Genomic DNA, 18,190 nt, shown 5'->3' with positions numbered 1-18,190 from the left:
GTTAATTTTTTTATTTATTATAGAGATGAGGTCTAGCCAAGTTGCCCAGGCTGGTCTCGAACCCCTGGGCTCAGGCAATCCTCTCACCTCTGCCTCCCAGAGTGCTGGGATTACAGGCATGAAGCACTGTGCCTGGCTAATCATTGTAATATAGTTTTTAAACATAAACTAATAGGAATCTTATTTTTTTTAATTGGCAGTTATTTTTCCTTGTTGTTGATTTACCAGACAAAACATTTAGACACACAGTAGAGTGAAACATTTAAAATTAGAATTATCGTAGCCATGTTGTTAGATTTTTTTTTTTGATCACCATAAAGATGGAAGTGTGTGGATTTTAGAAAACCCTACATATTTAGAACCAGAAATTCATGAAGTTTATGAACTAGCAATAAATAGTTTTTCATGCTACGTAGTGCCTTGTCATATATGAATTTTTTTTCTTTTTTGTAAATAAGGTTTTAAGTTGAAATTACTTACCAATGAACTCTTCAAGGAAACAATAAGTTTCCCAGGAGAGAGAAATTTACAATCAAAAGCACAAGAATCTAAATATATTAAATGAGAAATTAGTCTGCTCATGAAAATATTTATGGTAGCCAAATTTTGGCCACACATTTTCTTTGTTAAAGATATTCCTCTTCGGAGTAATTTTTTTTTCTTTTTTGAGTTGGAGTCTCACTTGGTTACCTAGGCTGGAGTGCAGTGGCATGCTGCTCATGGCCGCCACAGCCTCTACCTGCTGGGCTCAGGAGATCCTTCCACCTCAGCCTTCCAAATAGCTGGAACTATAGGCGTGTGCCACCATGCCTAGCTAATTTTTGACTTATTGTAAAGACAAGATCTCACCATGTTGCCCAGTCTGGTCTCAAACCTGTAGACTCAGGCAATCCTCTTGCCTCTCCCTTCCAAAGTGCTGGGATTACAGGCATGAGCCATTGAGCCTAGCTCAGATTAATTCTTATTATTGAGTTTAAATATTACTCTGCATGATACATAAAGTACAAGAGATTCAATCTAAGCTTGTGTCAATGTGTTCAATTATTATTTTTTATTACTTTATTATTATGGTTATTTTTGTGTGTAGAGACATGATCTTGCTATGTTTCCCAGGCTGGTCTTGAACTCTGGCCTCAAGTGATCCTCCTGCCTCAGTTTCCTGAAGTGCTGGAATTACAGGCATGAGCCACCTTGCTTGGCCTAGATTATTCTTCTTTTTTTTTTTCCGAGTTGTAGTTTCACTCTCTTGCCCAGACTGGAGGGCAATGGCACGCTCCCGGCCACTACAGCCTCAACCTGCTGGGTTCAGGTGATCCTTCCACCTCAGCCTTCCAGGTAGCTGGAACTACAGGCATGCGCCACCATGCCTTGCTAACTTTGAGATTTATTGTAGAGATGAGGTCTCACCAGGTTGCCCAGGCTGGTCTCGAATCCATGGGCTTGGGCAATCCTTTCACCTTGGCCTCCCAAAGTGCTGGGATTATAGGCGTGCGCCACCCCGCCTGGCCAGATTATTCTTTAATGAAGATACTTTATTAATTCTTGATAATCAAGAAGTTTCTCACTTGTCTATAACTTTCAGTATTTAAATAAGTGTAATTATTCTTAATTTTTGCCATTATTTATCTATTATCCAAAAATTGGTCTTTTGAATACATTTTAAAATCTCTCAAATATAGTTTACACAGTGAAATAAGCAGATGATTCTATGCAGGATTCAAGATGCACAGATCTTTAAAAAAAAGAATATGACACTTTACTCATTTCTTACCTCATGGGGTTATAGCTATAGGATTGCACTTAATGATATTCTACAAAGATCTGTTTCTCCAAATTTTCTCAATTAGTACAAATCAGAGCATGAAAATTTCAAAGGACTTTGAAAATCGATTTGATGAAGTAATGGTACCACTTTGCTTTTTTAATGTGTCATATTTCAAAATATTTTATGTAAATCTGCTTTGTTTTATTGTTGATTAGGAATAAAGTCTGACTAAACATTAATTTCTAACCACTTTCAATTTTTGTTCACCAGTAATTTTACACGGATACCACATTTAGCAGGAACAGAACAAAACTTTCAGCTTGCAAAGCAAATTCAATCCCAGTGGAAAGAATTTGGCCTGGATTCTGTTGAGCTAGCCCATTACGATGTCCTGTTGTCCTTCCCAAGTGAGACTCATCCTAACTACATCTCAATAATGATGAAGATGGAAATGAGGTAAAAAAAAAAAAAGAATAAAAGAAGTATCTTCTCCTATTTCAAATACCATCTAGGAAAGAATGCTGTGTACCGCCTTCAAATATTGATAGAAAACATTATTACTGAGTCTTGTGAATAATACCTTTAATATCTCATTACCAGTATCAATTGCTTTTTTATGGTGTATTAATTTAGTGTGGTGATAGAAAGGTTTTCAGAAAGTAATGCTTGATAACAGTTGCTATTTTTTGTATTACACACCAAAATAAAATATAACACTAGTAAACGCCCAAGCAACTAAAATTAATACTTTTGGGAGGTTTAATTTATAAAAACGCTGCATAGATTTGGATTTGCTAGAAAATTCAGAGACCCGGTCTGCAGTTTGAGCCAGCAGGTTTTTATCAGTACTTAATGATTATTTCTCAAATGACCATGTATTTAGCTTTGTGTCAGGTACTTGCGTGAGGGCATTTGGAGGGGAAAGGGTTTGGAGGCAAGGTCTACAGAAAGATGTCTATTCTAAAGAATTTATAATCTTGTTTGCATGTACTTGAGAGAGAAGATAATGCAGACAAATTGAGATATTCTATCATGATAAATGTCCAATATGAAAGATCATACAACATAGCTTACATATTCTTCCTATTTAAGATACCTTAGTTTTAGAGCTATCATATTTACAAGAGTCTTTTACAATCTAGATAGCTTCCTTCAGTCCTTTTATTACTGGGCCTTCAACTATGCCCAGCTTGATCAGTCAGTTGAAAACATCATGTATATATTTTATTGCTTTCTTTTCAAAAGATGTCAGTAAGTCAGTCAGTCTCTTCTTAATGATTAATATGTTGTTTTATTTTGGAGTCAGTGATATAATCCCATGTTAAATTTCCTAATATAATTGGAGCTTTCTATATTAACTAATATTTTAAATCTAGTAGTTGACAGCTTAAATAAATATTATTAAGGTGGACATAGTGGCACATGTCTGTAATCCTAGATACTTGGGAGGGTGAGCTAGGAGGATCACTTGAGCCCAAGAGTTTAAGACCAGCCTGAGCAACATAGTGAGATCCTATCCTCTCCCCAAAAAACGTAATAAAAATATTATTAAACTACTTCAAAATTCAGGGTATTCACTCTGTGGTTCTCTTCATATACATGTTAATAAATTTATATGCTGCTGGGCTCAGTGGCTCAGCCTGTAATCCCAGCGCTTTGGGAGGTCGAGGTGAGTGGATTGCCTGAGCCCGTGGGTTCGAGACCCACCTGGGCAACTTGGAGAGACCTCATCTCTACAGTAAAAATAAAAAATTAGCCGGGTGTGGTAGCGCGCCTCTGTAGTTCCAGCTACTTGGAAGGCTGAGGCGGAAGGATTGCCAGAGTCCAGCAGGTCGAATCTGCGGTGGCCAGGAGTGGCCACTGCACTCTAGTCTGGGCGACAGAGTGAGACTCCAACTCAAAATAAATAAATAAATAAATAAATAAATAAATAAATAAATAAATTGATATGCATTTTTTGCAGCTAAAATAAAATAAGTGGTTGTATATGTATATAATTAAGTACTGAAGGGTCTTTAAAATTATATTTAGAAAAATTACTTAATGATTCAATAAATTATTAAAATGTTTAAAGTATGCATATACTTAAATCTCTGTTTACATGACATAAATTTGGGGATTGTCTATGTACAATGTGAAAAATAGCAGATTTTCATTTTTCTTTTTTTCTCCTTATCTCCCAATTTTGACTGTACCATAACTTCATTTTACTTCATTATTTAATTTTGCAAAATAATGAAGTAAAGACTATCACATAAGATTATTAAGATTAATAAGATTGCTAAAGACTACTACATAAAACAAAATGAATCGGGTAGACATTTAATTTTGGAGATTTTCCTTAATTATGTCAACTGCCCAATGCTTCTTAATTTTAAGTTACATCATTAGCTCATTTTAACTTTTATCCAAGTGACACATGCACACAGTCACCCAGTTCTCTTGAATGTCTTGTTTTCTGTTTTTCCCATTCCAGAGGTAATCACTATTCAACTATGAGTGGGTTCGTTTGATATTTGCCTCTATTTTTATTTTTTGAGTTGGAGTCTCACTCCGTCACGCTCGGCCACTCCAGCGACGACCTGCTGGGCTCCCGCGATCCTTCTGCCTCAACCTTCCAATTAGCTGGAACTACAGGCGCGCGCTACCGCGGCTGGCTAATTTTTGGTTTATTGTAGAGACGAGGTCTCGCCAAGTTGCTCGGTCTGGTCTCCAATCCGTGGGCTCAGGCAATCCAGCCTTGGCCTCCCAAAGTGCTGGGATTACAGGCTGAGCCTCCGAGCCCAGCCAGCCTCTGTTTTTATAAATAACATGTTCGTATTGCTTTTTTTTTTTGTTTCCCAGATTCCGGTGTTACTGACAATGTGACAATTTAACTTTATTTTCATCCCTCTGCCCCACCTGTCCTCTTCCTATCTCCCATCTCCCAGTGCAGTTTAATTGTTAGGACTACGTACTCTTAGCTGAGTTACATGATAAACTGATTTCCTTTTAGGCTCTTACGCAATACAGACAGTAAGTTCTTCACCCCACAGACAACAAATATGATTGGCATTTTGTGGATCTTATCAGGAATATTTCAGTGTATACAGAGACTGTTTCACTTTTGTTTATACAGAGATAGCAAACCATATAGATTGAACTATATATTGACCTTTTTATGTCACAAAAAGTAAATAGAAATTTGTAAACCAAAACTAACATAATTCAGAATACATAATTTGAGGTTACTAGTGAATTTTGGAAAGTAAATAATGTTCTAAGATTCTACCTTTGATAAAGTCAACCAAAGAAAGTAATTTACTTGACCTTAAAGACCTTAAAAAAAACTTTCCCGGCCGGGCTCGGTGGCTCAGCCTGTAATCCCGCACTTTGGGAGGTCGAGGTGAGTGGATTGCCTGAGCCCACAGGTTCGAGACCTGCTTGGGCAACTTGGTGAGACTTCATCTCTACAAAAAATCAAAAAATTTGCCGGGCGTGGTAGCGTGCGCCCGTAGTTCCAGCTGCTTGGAAGGCTGAGGCGGAAGGATCGCTGGAGCCCAGCTGGAGCCCGCTCCCGGCCCCTGCACTCCAATCTGGGCAACAGAGTGAGACTCCAACTCAAACAAAACAAAACAAAACTTTTTCTAGTCAGAATAACTCATAACTTGCTGTAAGATTCCCAGTGGTACAATGGTGTTGTAAAATTGATTACCACAAAGGCAAATCAAGTGAGGCAAGCTTTCCCTTGCCTGAAAGACTTAAATAATGGCTTCATTTCTAGATGTGTTTTTATTGCACATTAGTGTAGTTTCCCTTATAATCTTATCTAGTGATTAAAATGGATTTGTACTCTATGTGCATCACAAAAAAAATATAAGAAATCTGGAAGGTGTAAGGATTATTGATTGATTTCATTGTAGAGTCTATCAGCTTCAAGAATGGGAGGTTATTAGTATTCCAGTGAGTTTAATATAGTATCAGCTCAGATTCACTCCCTCACCCACCTGTGTACTCTTGCACTGGCCAGGACTTATGGTATAATATTGAACAGAAGCGATAATAGCAGGTATTCTTGACTTTCTTCTGGTCTGGAAGGGATGGTCTTTAATGTTTCATCATTAATTTTAATATTTTTAAATTGAATAAGACTTTATGCTACAGATTTAAATTAAATTGTCAACACAGTTTTTTTATTCAGATGTGCATGTAATTTTTTTTATTGATCTGATGAAGCCATTAAGTGATAGTCTAATGATAAACTAACCTTACATTTTTGGAATTTGTAATATGTAAGTCAGTATTAGGGTTTAAAATTCACACATATATTCAGTTTATATTCATAGTATGTTTAGTCTGTATTTTTTGAAATTGTTATAATTACAATGTTCTACTTGCCTTATAAAGTAATTTGGATTTTTAACATTTTCTGAAAAAGGTTCTTTTAATCTTTTTTTTTTTTTTTTCCTGAGTTGAAGTCTTACGCTGTCGCCCAGACTGGAGTGCAGTGGCACGCTCTTGGCCACCTCCAGCATCGACCTGCAGAGCTCCGGCTATCCTTCAGCCTCAGCCTTCCTAGTAGCCAAAACTACAGGCACGCGGTACCACGCCCGGCTAATTTTTTATTTATTGTAGAGACAAAGTTCTTGCCAAGTTGCCCGGGCTAGTCTCAAACCCACGGGCTCAGGCAGTCAACTCGCCTCAGCCTCCCAAAGTGCTGGGATTACAGACTGAGCCACCGAGCCTGGCCTCTTTTAATCTTTCAAATCAGTTGGCCTTGACACTCTATTTTGTGGAGGATTTATAATGATTGATCTAATTTTTTTATTGTTATGACTATTTAGATTTCAAAAATATATGATGTCAGTTTTCATGGGTTTTTAAAATGCATTTTTTCATTTCATCTAAGTTTTCAAATTTATGGTATAGTTATTTGTAGTATTTTCCTATCTTTTTAGATCTGTGTAGCACCTGTAGATGTGCTTCTGTTTTCATATCTAATTTTTTTTTTTTTTTTTTTTGAGTTGGAGTCTCACTCCATCGCCCAGACTGGAGTGCAATGGTATGCTCACGGCCACTTCAGCGTCAGCCTGCTGGGCTCAGGCGATCCTTCTACCTCAGCCCTCCAACTAGCTGGAATTACAGGCATGCACTTCATGCCCAGCTAATTTTTTTTTGTTTTTTAATCATAGAGATGAGGTCTGGTCAAGTTGCCCAGGCTGGTCTCGAATCTGTGGGCTCAGGTAATCCACTCACCTCGGCCTCCCAAAGTGCTGCGATTACAAGCTGAGCCACCGAGCCCGGCTTCTAATATTATTTATTTGTTCTTTCGCTATATTTTTTCTTATTAATCTTAGAAAAATGACAACTTTACTAATGTATTAAAAGAATGAACTTTGGCTTTGACAGTATATTTTATTGCTTCTATTCTTATTTTATAACTGCCTCTTTTGCCTTCCTTATGCTTACTTTGATGTTCTTTGTAACATCTTCAGTTCATGCTTACCCTACCAATGTCCAGCCTTTCTTCTTTTCTGTATGAGTGTTTAGAGCCATCCTAAGAACCACTTCAACTAGATCTCAGTGAAGCCTTGGTGAAATAGTGTGAGTGTAGCTGCCTTCCAACTAGGTCTATCTGTTTGATCTGAGTTCTAAATTACATATATTGTGATCAGATATTGTGGTACGTAGGACACTAATTTTTTGACAATTGATGAGGCTTCCTTTAGAGTCTAATACATGATCAGTTTTTATAAATGGTCTGTGTTTCTTTGAAAAAAATCTACATTTGTCAGTTGTTGGATTTAATGTATTTGTTCATTAGTTTGAGCTTGCTAATTATAAGGCTGAAATCTCCTTTATCTTTAATGTGCTCTCATTTTGTGTGCTTTATTAATTACGAAGACAAAGATTAAATTATCTCACTGTTGCGATATATTTAAAAGACTTTCTCATTGTTATTCTGTCAGTTTCTGCTTCCTGTAGTTGGGACTCTATTATTAGATGTAAGTAAATATAAAATTGGTGCAATGAAACTTTTATACTTAGATGCAGTGGCCTTCAGAAACTCCATGTGGTTCTTTGACCTAAAATTGTTTTATAAGTATTTTTTTAAAGTTGGTATTTGCTTGGTATTTTTGTTTTGTTATTACAAAATTTTCTTGGTATTTTTGTTTTGTTATTATAAAATTTTCTATGTTTAAGCCACTTCTTGTAAAATGATACACAGCTGATTTGATTTAGTCTGATATAGTATGCTTTTTATTCATTCTTTTTTCTATTCACATTTTTTGTGTGACTACAGTTATATAGTATTTAGGTAACTTTCACTTTCTTATTATATTCATGTTATTCTTCCTTAAATCTTCTCTTTGGGCTTCCATTTTTTTTTTGGATTTTGGAAACGAATTTTTTTTTCCTACTTAACAGTGTCATAATTTAATAGATTTTTTGAAGTATAAAGACATAAGAATGCTTTCATTTTGGCCAAACACTACCAATTTATAAACATAATTCTAATTTAATATTGTTTTATAAACTTGAAAACTACAAGTTTATTATTACTATATTAATAAAATATTATTATTATTATATACAGTCTCTATTTGTTAATTTTTACCACACATTTGCAATATTTCTTTTTTTTTTTTTTTGGAGTCAGAGTCTCACTCAGTCAATCAAACTGGATTGCAGTGGCACAGTCCATATGTGTGGCACCACATGGTCCAGGCTGGTCTTGAACTCCTGGTCTCAGGCAATCCTCTTGCTTTGGCCTCCCAAAGTGCTGAGATTACAAGTGTGAGCCACTGTGCCTGGCCGTAGATTTGTAGTTTGATACTTATTGTCTCTCAGCACGCTGAAGAATTATAGCTTTCATTGCTACTGTTGAGAAATCAGCTGCCAGTCTAATTTTTGTTCTGCTTAATCTTGTATAACCTTTTTTGCAATTTTTAGCATTAAGTACTATATTGAATATTGCAGTTTTACTATGATGGGTTGGGTATAGATTGTTTTTTATTCATCTTGGTCAGGATTCATTGGGCCTCCTAAATCTGAAATTATGAAGTTTATACTTTTTGCCAATTTTGGAATATTCTTAGTCATTATATATTCAAATTTAGGTCTTCCACATTATTTCTATTCTCTTTCTGTATAACTGTGCATCTTAAACATTTTCATTTTGTTTTTTAGGTCAATATTTATTTCATGTTTCATTTCTATGATTCTGTGCTGCATTCTGGATTATTTCTTTAGACCTGACTAGCAAATTTATTTTTTTCATTATTTATTTATTTATTTATTGTTTTGGGTCAGACTCACTCTGTCGCCCAGGTTGAAGTGCAGTGGCTCGGTCACGGCCACCGCAGCCACAAACTGCTGGTCTCAGATGGACCTTCTGCCTCAGCCTTCCAAGTAGCTGGGACTACAGTCATATGCCACCATGCCTGGGTAATTTTTCTTGATTTATTGTAGAGACGAAGTCTCACCAAGTTCCCCAGGCTGGTCTTGAACCCCTGGGCTCAGGCAGTCCTCTTGCCTCGGCCTCCCAAAGTGCTGGGATTACAGGCATGAGCCACCACACCCAGCTACAAATTTATTAATCTTCCACAGGTTTGTCTAAATATCTTTTATCCACACATTATTTTTAATTTTTCAAACTAAATTTTAATTCAGTATTATATGTATAATAAATATAAGAAAGACTGTAGTCTTTTCCGGGGTGATTTAACTCTATGTTCTTCTGTCGGCTTTTTTTTTCATGGTACTTTGTGTGTGTTTAGTAATTTTGTGGCTCTTCTTCATTATAACTTTATGGGATCACTCTAAGACCTGAGTCTAAAGCTAATTTCTCTTGATTATATATGCCAAGGGGCACCACAGACCTGGCACTACTTTATTTTATTTATTTATTATTTTTTGAGTTGGAGTCTTACTCTGTTGCCCAGGCTAGAGTGCAGTGGCACACTCACAGCCACTGTAGCCTTGACATGCTGGGCTCAGGTGATCTTTCTGCCTCAGTCTTCCAAGTAGACGGAACCACAGGCACGTGCCATCATGCCCAGTTAATTTTTAAAAAATTTATTGTAGAGATGAAGTCTCACCAAGTTGCCCAGGTTGGTCTCAAACCTCTGGGCTTAGGCAGTCCTCTCACCTTGGCCTCCCAAAGTGCTGGGATTACAGACTTGAGCCACCGCACCCGGCCTAATGTTACTTTAAAATAATTTTCTTAGCTTAAGGCATATTGCATGGGTAGTGAATGAAAAATTGTAGGGTTATGAATTCTCTTGAGCCCCCCTTTTCCCCTTTATTCCAAGACATCACTTTCTATGGAACAAGTTTATTTCTAATTTCTAATTTATCTTTAACCCTAAAGGGGCTAAAGACCAGCTGTATGCTGGGGTCTTTTGTTAGACTCCTTTAACTAAATTGACTTTAAACTCTCTTACCTCCTGCATCCCTTTGTGGGGCCCGAGGCTTTGATAGCAGCTTCAACTAATGCAAAAGAGACTTTAGTGCTCAAGCTCTCAAGATTCCTGCTTTTTTTTTTTTTTTTGACTCTGAATATTCTTCCTACATTTGTTTTTTCTTAACTCAGTTATACACTTATAAAGATATGTGTTTGCTCCAGTGTTTCTCATTCTTTTCAGTTGCTCAGTGTATTTTGATACTATCAGATGTGGATCCCCAAATGTGTAATTTTTTGGTTTAAGTGAATTTACTATTTAATTTGTTCCCGAATAATTATCTTAGATGATTATAAGTGACTACAGTTAGTATATAATATTTCTTTTTAGTTGGGGATTAAAATTTTCCTCCCAAATAAAAAACTGGTGCTTATAGTTTCTCTCAAAAACCTCATGAGTATAATTAAACTTTGTGAAGCAACCATACCAGCCTTTTACATCAGAAACTTTCTGTAGTGCATAGTTATTTTCTGGTTGTTGGATTTTGTCTGTTTTTCTTTTTTAACTTTACCACTCTAGTAGATTTTACTATTTTGAGGACAGAGTCTGTAACTGACTCATCTCGTGACTTCCTCATGCTTCTAGCACAGTGTTAGGTATCTGAAAAGTACTTTCACATTTCTGAAGGATTAACTCTCTATTGACATAAAAGATAATATGCATTTTTTTCTTGTTTGACTGTAGCCATCAAACTTTTGATTGTAGTATTTTGTTTCTCTAGATTTTCAACACATCATTATTTGAACCACCTCCTCCAGGATATGAAAATGTTTCGAATGTTGTGCCACCTTTCAGTGCTTTTTCTCCACAAGGAATGCCAGAGGTAAAAACACAACACGATGAAATAAAAATGACAAATAGGAGCCCTCCTTCCCCTCATACATTCTGGCAATAATTAAAGGGCAATTAAAGGATTTTAAGTGGAATCCAAATTCACTTTTTCTCTACATTTAAGAAACTAGAATTTGATAGTAAAAAAGACTGTACTGATTATGATTTGTTCATGGTGTTTTTAAAGATAAAATTTACTGCAGTGAGAATCCCAAATCCCAAAGGCACATTTATTGATTTTTGACAAATGCATATACCTGTGTGATCTAAGACCCATCAGTGTATAGATATTTTCATCACTTGCAAGTTCCTTTATGACCACTCTTAACCAATTTTGCACACCCCTGAGGCAATCGTTCTGATTTTTTTTACCACCATAAAATTAGTCTTGCCTGTCATAGAAATCCACATAAATGGAATTTTATTGCCACGTAATTAATATTTTGTGTCTAGTTTCTTTGACTAAGCATAGAGTCTTTGAAATCACATTTTTGTATTTATCAGTAGCTTGTTCCATTTTATTGCAAAGTAATTTCCATTATATGAATATCCTATATATCTTACCACAGTTGTATAGCACTGATTAATTTTCAAAGGGTTTTAATGAGGGTATTGTTGCCATTTTCAAATGAAAAGCATGGATGTCCTTCCTAGAAAATTTTATGTGGTTTTAAATTTAAAATTTCTGTGTGTGAGTATCATCTGATATTTTACCACTAGTCCCTAGATTCCTGCATGGTATTTTGCTTTTGGTGAGTGTATTTGTTTGTTTTCTATAACAAAATACCACAGACTGGATAATTTATAAAGAATATAAATTTATTTTATCACAGTTCTGAAAGCAGGGAAGTTTAAGATCAAGGTGCCTGCAGGTTTGGCTGTCTGGTGAGGGCTGCTCTCTATTCCAAGATGGTACCTTGATGCTGCATCCTCTGGAGGGAAGAACACTGTCCTCATGATGCAAGGCAGAGGGTGAAGCAAACCGAATGACTGCAGAAGCCTTTTTTTTTTTTTGAGTCTCACTCTGTCACCCAGGCTGGAGTACAATGGAACGCTCCCAGCCACCACAACCTCGACCTGCTGGGCTCAGGCGATCCTTCCACCTCAGCCTTCCAAGAAGTTGGAACTACAGGCATGCGCCACCACCCCTGGCTAATTTTTTTATTTATTGTAGAGATGAGGTCTCATCAAGTCGCCTGGGCTGATCTTGAATCCCTGGAATCAGGCTGAATCTCTGGAATCAGGCAATCCTCTCGTCTCTGCCTCCCAAAGTGCTGGGATTACAGGCTAGAGCCACCGCGCCTGGCCTGAAGCCTTTTTAAAAAGGCCTTAATCCCATTCTTGAAGGAGGAAACCTTACGGCCTAATTAAAGGCCCCACCTCTTAATTCTATCACACTGGTCAACAGTTCCAACCCTGAATTTTAGTGGAGACATATTCAAACCATTGCAGTGAAAAAACTAAATTTGAAACTATTGAATATAATTTATTAAAATCTCTTAAAAAGTTCTCCCTCCTAATATGTTTAATATTAAGTAAAGTCAACATTTTGTTGACTATATGGAAGTCATTTCAAAAGAACAATCAACAATATACCTAATGGTATAATATTAGAAAAATTCTCCCTAAAAACTGGCACATAATAAGAATGCTTGCAATCATTGAAATTATTTCATAATTGATATGAACTAGAAATAAGAGTTATAACAGTTGGAGATGAAGAGGCAGTGTATTTTAGATTTCAGGTATAGTGAGGTGAGCTAGACTTACTCCTCAGGTTAAGGCATACTCGCATAATGGGTTCATATGAGTCCTTCATTTTTTTGTTTGACTTACACTTCTTCTCATTGTTATACTCCTTCCTATTTCTCTTATCCATTCCCCAACCCTATACATCTACTCTAATGTATTTATGTTTCTAGATATGTATGGATTCTTGAAAATGCATGGTTTGTTTTGTGTTTGATGTGTTTTAAATTTATATAAATTGTATCATACTTTGGGTTTTACTTGGTTTCTTACTATTTAATTTTTAACTTTTAATTTTATAGGGATGGGGTCTTGCTTTGTTGCCTAGGCTGGTCTCAAACTCCTGGCCTCAAGTGACTCTCCCACCTTGGCCTCATGATGTGCTGGAATTACTGGCATTAGCCACCATGCTCAGGTCCTGAATTTGTTCTGTTTTCAGTCTTTTTAAAGTTTATCTGCATTGCTTCATATCAGGGTTGTTCATTATTTTTTACTGTTGCATATTATTTTTGTTTTATGTGCACACTGCAAGTAATTTAGTGGCAAACACAACTTTGCCTTTAAATTCCTATTACCACAAACAGTGTCAGAATGAATATGCTCATGTATATCCTCATGTGGGCCTGTGAGGGCTCTGTAAGTGATAAACTAAGCCTGAGATTGCTAGGTCATAGGGAATATTTAATTTCACAGGGTCCATCCTATGGTGTTTGATATTCCCACTGATAGTGTGTGATGATCTCTTTCCTTATATGTTTATTAATGCTTAAAATTATGTAACTTTATCATATTTCTCCATTTAATTTTTCTACTCTTGTTTTAATTTGTTTTAAATCACATTTCTCTGATAACAAATGAGATTGCTTATCACTATAAATATTTATTAGCTATTCTGGTTTTCTACTTAATGAAATAATTGATTATAGTATAACCTTCTTGTTGAATTTTTTACTTTTTAAAAATTAACTTCTAGGGTTTCTTAAGCATTTATTCATTTAATATTGGTTTTAGATATTTCAAATATCTTCTCCTAATTTTTCATCTTTTTGATCACTTTACTCATGTTTCCTTTTACTAAAAATAAATTTTTAATTTTGATTTTTGTCAAATTATTCTCCTTATGTTTTTGCACTTTGGAATTTTTTTTTTTTTTAATACAGGATCTCCAATTTGTTGCCCAGGGAGTGTAGTGGCTATATCATAGCTCACTTAAGCCTTGAACTCCTCAAGTGATCTGCCTCAGTCTCCTGAGCAGCTGGGGTTACACAAGTGTGCCACCGGCCTGGTTAATTTTTTGAATTATTATTTATAGAGATGGGTTCACTCTAAGTTGTCCCAGGCTGGTCTTGAACTCCTGGCTTCAAATGAGTCTCCTGCCTTGGCCTCCCAAAAAGTTAGTATTACAAGCATGAACCACCATGCCCAGATTGAGTCTTCTTTATTAATTCTCTCCTTTTTCATTATTTACAGTGATATAACTGTATAATCAGAATACTAAAAAATTAACTAATAAATCTTTATTTAAAACAGTATTAGTATTACTAGATTGGAGCTAAATATATATGAACAAATAGTATATGACAGCAGAAAATATAATTAAGAAATTTTAAAATAGCTGTAAGATATAAAATACGTTTAAAAAATCTTAAATGAGTGTGAACTAGTTAAGAACATTGTTAAATATATTGAGCAGGAAAGGATTATGTGTAAATAAACAGGCTATGTTTTTGGATGGAAATATAGAATGTTAGAAGAAGAAAACTACACCCAGATTAGTTTGTAGGTTTACTGTATTACCTGTTAAAATCCCCCAAATAACTCATGGACTTTGGCATTATTTTATTCATAAGAAAGAGTCCTAAAGATTATTTTATCTTACTTCTTTCAAATAGACTTAAACTCTTCCAACTCTATGTTTGGTTACAAGGATTCTGTATGGGACTGCTGTTTGAGTTCCAGTATTAGAGGAGTTTGCAGACTGGTGTGCCTCATTCTTTCTACATTGTGTAGTCTTTACGTGTGTTTAAGATATTTCACTATCAGCAGTCTTTGAATCTACGTCTGAATCTTAGAGAGTATGAAATACTGAATTCTGCTTTAATCTACTTAAAATTGGCAATTTGACAGTGTCCAAAAAATATAGTCTAATCTGGTGGTTCAACTTTAGCATCTATTAAAATAATCTGGAGGATTTATAAAACACAGATTCTCTTCCCAACCCCTGAGTTTCAGGAGGTCTGGGGTAGAGCCAGAGAGTTGGTCTTTCTATCAAGGGCCTAAATGACGTTTCTGAGGGTTCAAGGACCATGCTCTGAGAACCACTGGTTTTGCCTCCCAATTCTGTCTATATTAACAAGGGCAGGAACCCAATAGGTTTAACGGAAACAGGGAAAATTCCAGGCCAGTAATGCAAGATTGTCTTTATTCATAGTCGTGAAACAATGGCATAGGGTAAATTATACAAGACACTCTTTGTCTGAAAACAAAGCTTTTTTCTAACTAAGTGACAACTTGCATTTGAGAAGTGTTGAGATGGCACATCTATCATACTTGTTTTCATTTTCAAAGTTTACTATTATTTGTAAACTAATGTCTCCTTCAGTTCTTTCTCCATCATAATTTGTTTAGTGAGGATTGCAGATTTATCAAAAGATAGCTGCCATTTAGACACATTTAAAGAAATAGTCTCCCCAAAGTTAGTGAAAATCATTAAGGATAAATTTGAAGTAGAATACTTACTCTAAAATTATTTGCAGCTATCAAATTGGCAATGACTTTGTAGCTACAGTTAAAATAGAATGAGTATGCTCCAGAGAGAGCTACAATTATAAATCAGACATACAGTGATCATTAGTAGTGCGTTAATATTGCATTGATTTTAAGAAGAAATACACGAACTGAATGTAATTCTTTTACTGAAGCAAAGATTCAAGTGTCACTTTCCCAATCAGACTTAACTCATTTTATTTAATATCGCACGTACTCAAGCATTAGTTCACTGTTGGCCTACCCTATTTAAGTATTTTTTGAGTTTTTTTCAGTAGTACTTAATCACTTTTTTTTTTTTGAGTTGGAGTCTCACTCTATCACCCAGACTGGAGTGCAGTGGCCGCTCCTGGCCACCGCAGCCTCTACCTGCTGGGCTCCGGCGATCTTTCTGCCTCAGCCTTCCAAGTAGCCGGAATTACAGGCATGCGCTACCACGCCCGGCTGATATTTTGATTAATTGTGGAGATGAGGTCTCACTGCCCAGGCGGGTCTCGAACCCGCGGGCTCAGGCCATCCACTCACCTCAGCCTCCCAAAGGCACAGGATTACAGGCTGAGCCATCAAGCCTGGCTCTTAATCACTTTTTAATATGCTATATAATTTGTTTAGTAATTAAATGTAATGTTTTACCTTACTATGTTTCTCCCATTCACATTACAAGCAGTTCCTGACTTAAGATCATTCAACTTGGGATTTTCCTGCTTCATGATGGTGTGAAAGCTCTACTAATTCATATGCTTCTTGAATTACTGTGGCATTATATCTGGATAAATCCATTGTAAATCAAAAATATCATAAGTCAAAAATGCATTTTCACTGGGCATGGTGGTGCACGTCTGTAATCTCAGCACTTTGGGAGGCTGAGGTGGGAGTATTGCTTGAGTCCAGGAATTAAAGACCAACCTAGGCAACATAGTGAGACCTCGTCTCTACAAAAAATAAATTTAAAAAATTAACTGGGCATAGTGGTGTGCACCTGTAGTCCCAGATACTTAGGAGACTGAGGCAAAGGGGTTGCCTGAGCCCAGGAGGTTGAGATTGTGGTGTGCTTGAGCCATGCTAATGCCACTGCCCTCCAGCCTCTCCCCTACTCAAAAAAATCTAATGAGGGAGGACCGATTAGGCAGAGGGAGAAGTCACACTGCAATGCCAGTTCAAAGACAACCTTGGATGACCTTATGAGGAGCTCAGGAATAGCCCCTCAGAATTATCCTAGGTTAGACCGAGATGTCCAGGGCTTTACAGTCCTATGTCATTCAGTCATTGAAAATGTGGCACCCTAAGAAGGAGCATGACCTGGAGGAAAGAGGCTGTCTGTAGCTGAGGGACTGACAGCTGACGACTGTCTACAGGGAGCCTTCCCTGTAGCCGGAACAAAATGCTCCTCCTTGATGGGAAATCTAGGCAGCAAATCCCAGTCCAGCACAAACAGATATTTTGCTTTGGAGTAAAATGCTATGGGAGAAGGGGAACAACATACCAGTTCAAGGAGAAAAAGAAATGATAAAATTATGACTGTAGAGAACAACATGTTATTGTATTTTTTTAATGGATGTTGAACAGTAAATATAGTATTTAAATTTCTTTGGCTACATCTAGAAAGTGATTTAAAATTGCTTTTAAAATGTTAATATTTATAGTATGGTAAAAATTGCATTCTTTGCAACTACTTACTGGTATGGTAAATTTTAGATGTTGGTGTAAAATATATGAGAAAGTACATTACTTTTCAAATTTAATGTAGTGACTACATAGGGAAGAAATGTTGGAAGATCATTGATCTAATTTAACAAGTCACTTTACAGATGAGAATATTGAGACTCAGAACTGTTATAAGATTTGCACATAATTACATCAATGATGGAAACCAGACCCGTAAAGCACTGATGTTATCTGTCCATTTTTCCTTACCTAGTAGTTGTGATGATCCATTAAGCTATTATTTGTTAAGGAACTTAGAAGAGAGTAGAGCTCTCATTAAGGGAATCTTAACCTAGGGTGTCAGTAACCATTCAAATGGCATGTTGCAATGTGCATATTTTAGCCTTTTTCTGGGGGAGTGCATCTGTAGTTTCATAGCCACTAAGTAGGGGTGGATACAAACAGATTTTGTTATATACATCACATGTCTCTAACCCATCTGTTTGTGTTTCTTTGAGGCTCATGCTTTCTTGAGTTCCTTGCAGGCTTTTGCCTTGTCTCTCTCTCTCAAAGATGTCAGATGAGTCCTATGCAGAGAAACCTCCTTGTGTATCTTAAATAATTCCTGATTTCAACAGGGTGATTTAGTGTATGTTAACTATGCACGAACTGAAGATTTCTTTAAACTGGAGCGGGACATGAAAATAAATTGCTCTGGGAAAATTGTGATTGCCAGATACGGGAAAATTTTTAGAGGAAATAAGGTAAGAATCTTCTTTTTCCTTTCTGTAAATATAGAAGTTATAGTGGATCTTATATGGTAGAGCCATCTCCTTAAAACTTTCTTTTTTTCTTTTTTTCTTTTTTTTGAGTTGGAGTTTCACTCTGTTGCCTAGGCTGGAGCGCAGTGGCACGCTCATGGCCACCCCAGCATCGGACTGCTGGGCTCAGGCAATCCTTCTGCCTCAGCCTTCCAAGTAGCTAGAACTAC

General features: G+C 36.4%; 1 protein-coding gene across 1 annotated transcript in view; it reads left to right on the top strand.

Annotated features, from left to right (window-relative positions):
* Positions 1-18,190, top strand: part of LOC103271409 (glutamate carboxypeptidase 2-like) — a 71,601-nt gene that overhangs the window by 7,082 nt on the left and 46,329 nt on the right. The window contains 3 exon segments of the mRNA XM_021717970.1: positions 2,036-2,221; positions 10,915-11,032; positions 17,838-17,963. Of these exon segments, the coding sequence (XP_021573645.1) occupies positions 2,036-2,221; positions 10,915-11,032; positions 17,838-17,963 (430 nt within the window).

The sequence above is a fragment of the Carlito syrichta genome, unplaced genomic scaffold, assembly GCF_000164805.1.
Source record: "Carlito syrichta isolate Samal-C Ts95f unplaced genomic scaffold, Tarsius_syrichta-2.0.1 Scaffold311628, whole genome shotgun sequence".
NCBI classification, from domain to species: Eukaryota; Metazoa; Chordata; class Mammalia; order Primates; family Tarsiidae; genus Carlito; species Carlito syrichta.
The sequence above is the reverse complement of the archived record's forward strand: the minus strand, read 5'-3'. Positions and strand labels throughout refer to the sequence as shown.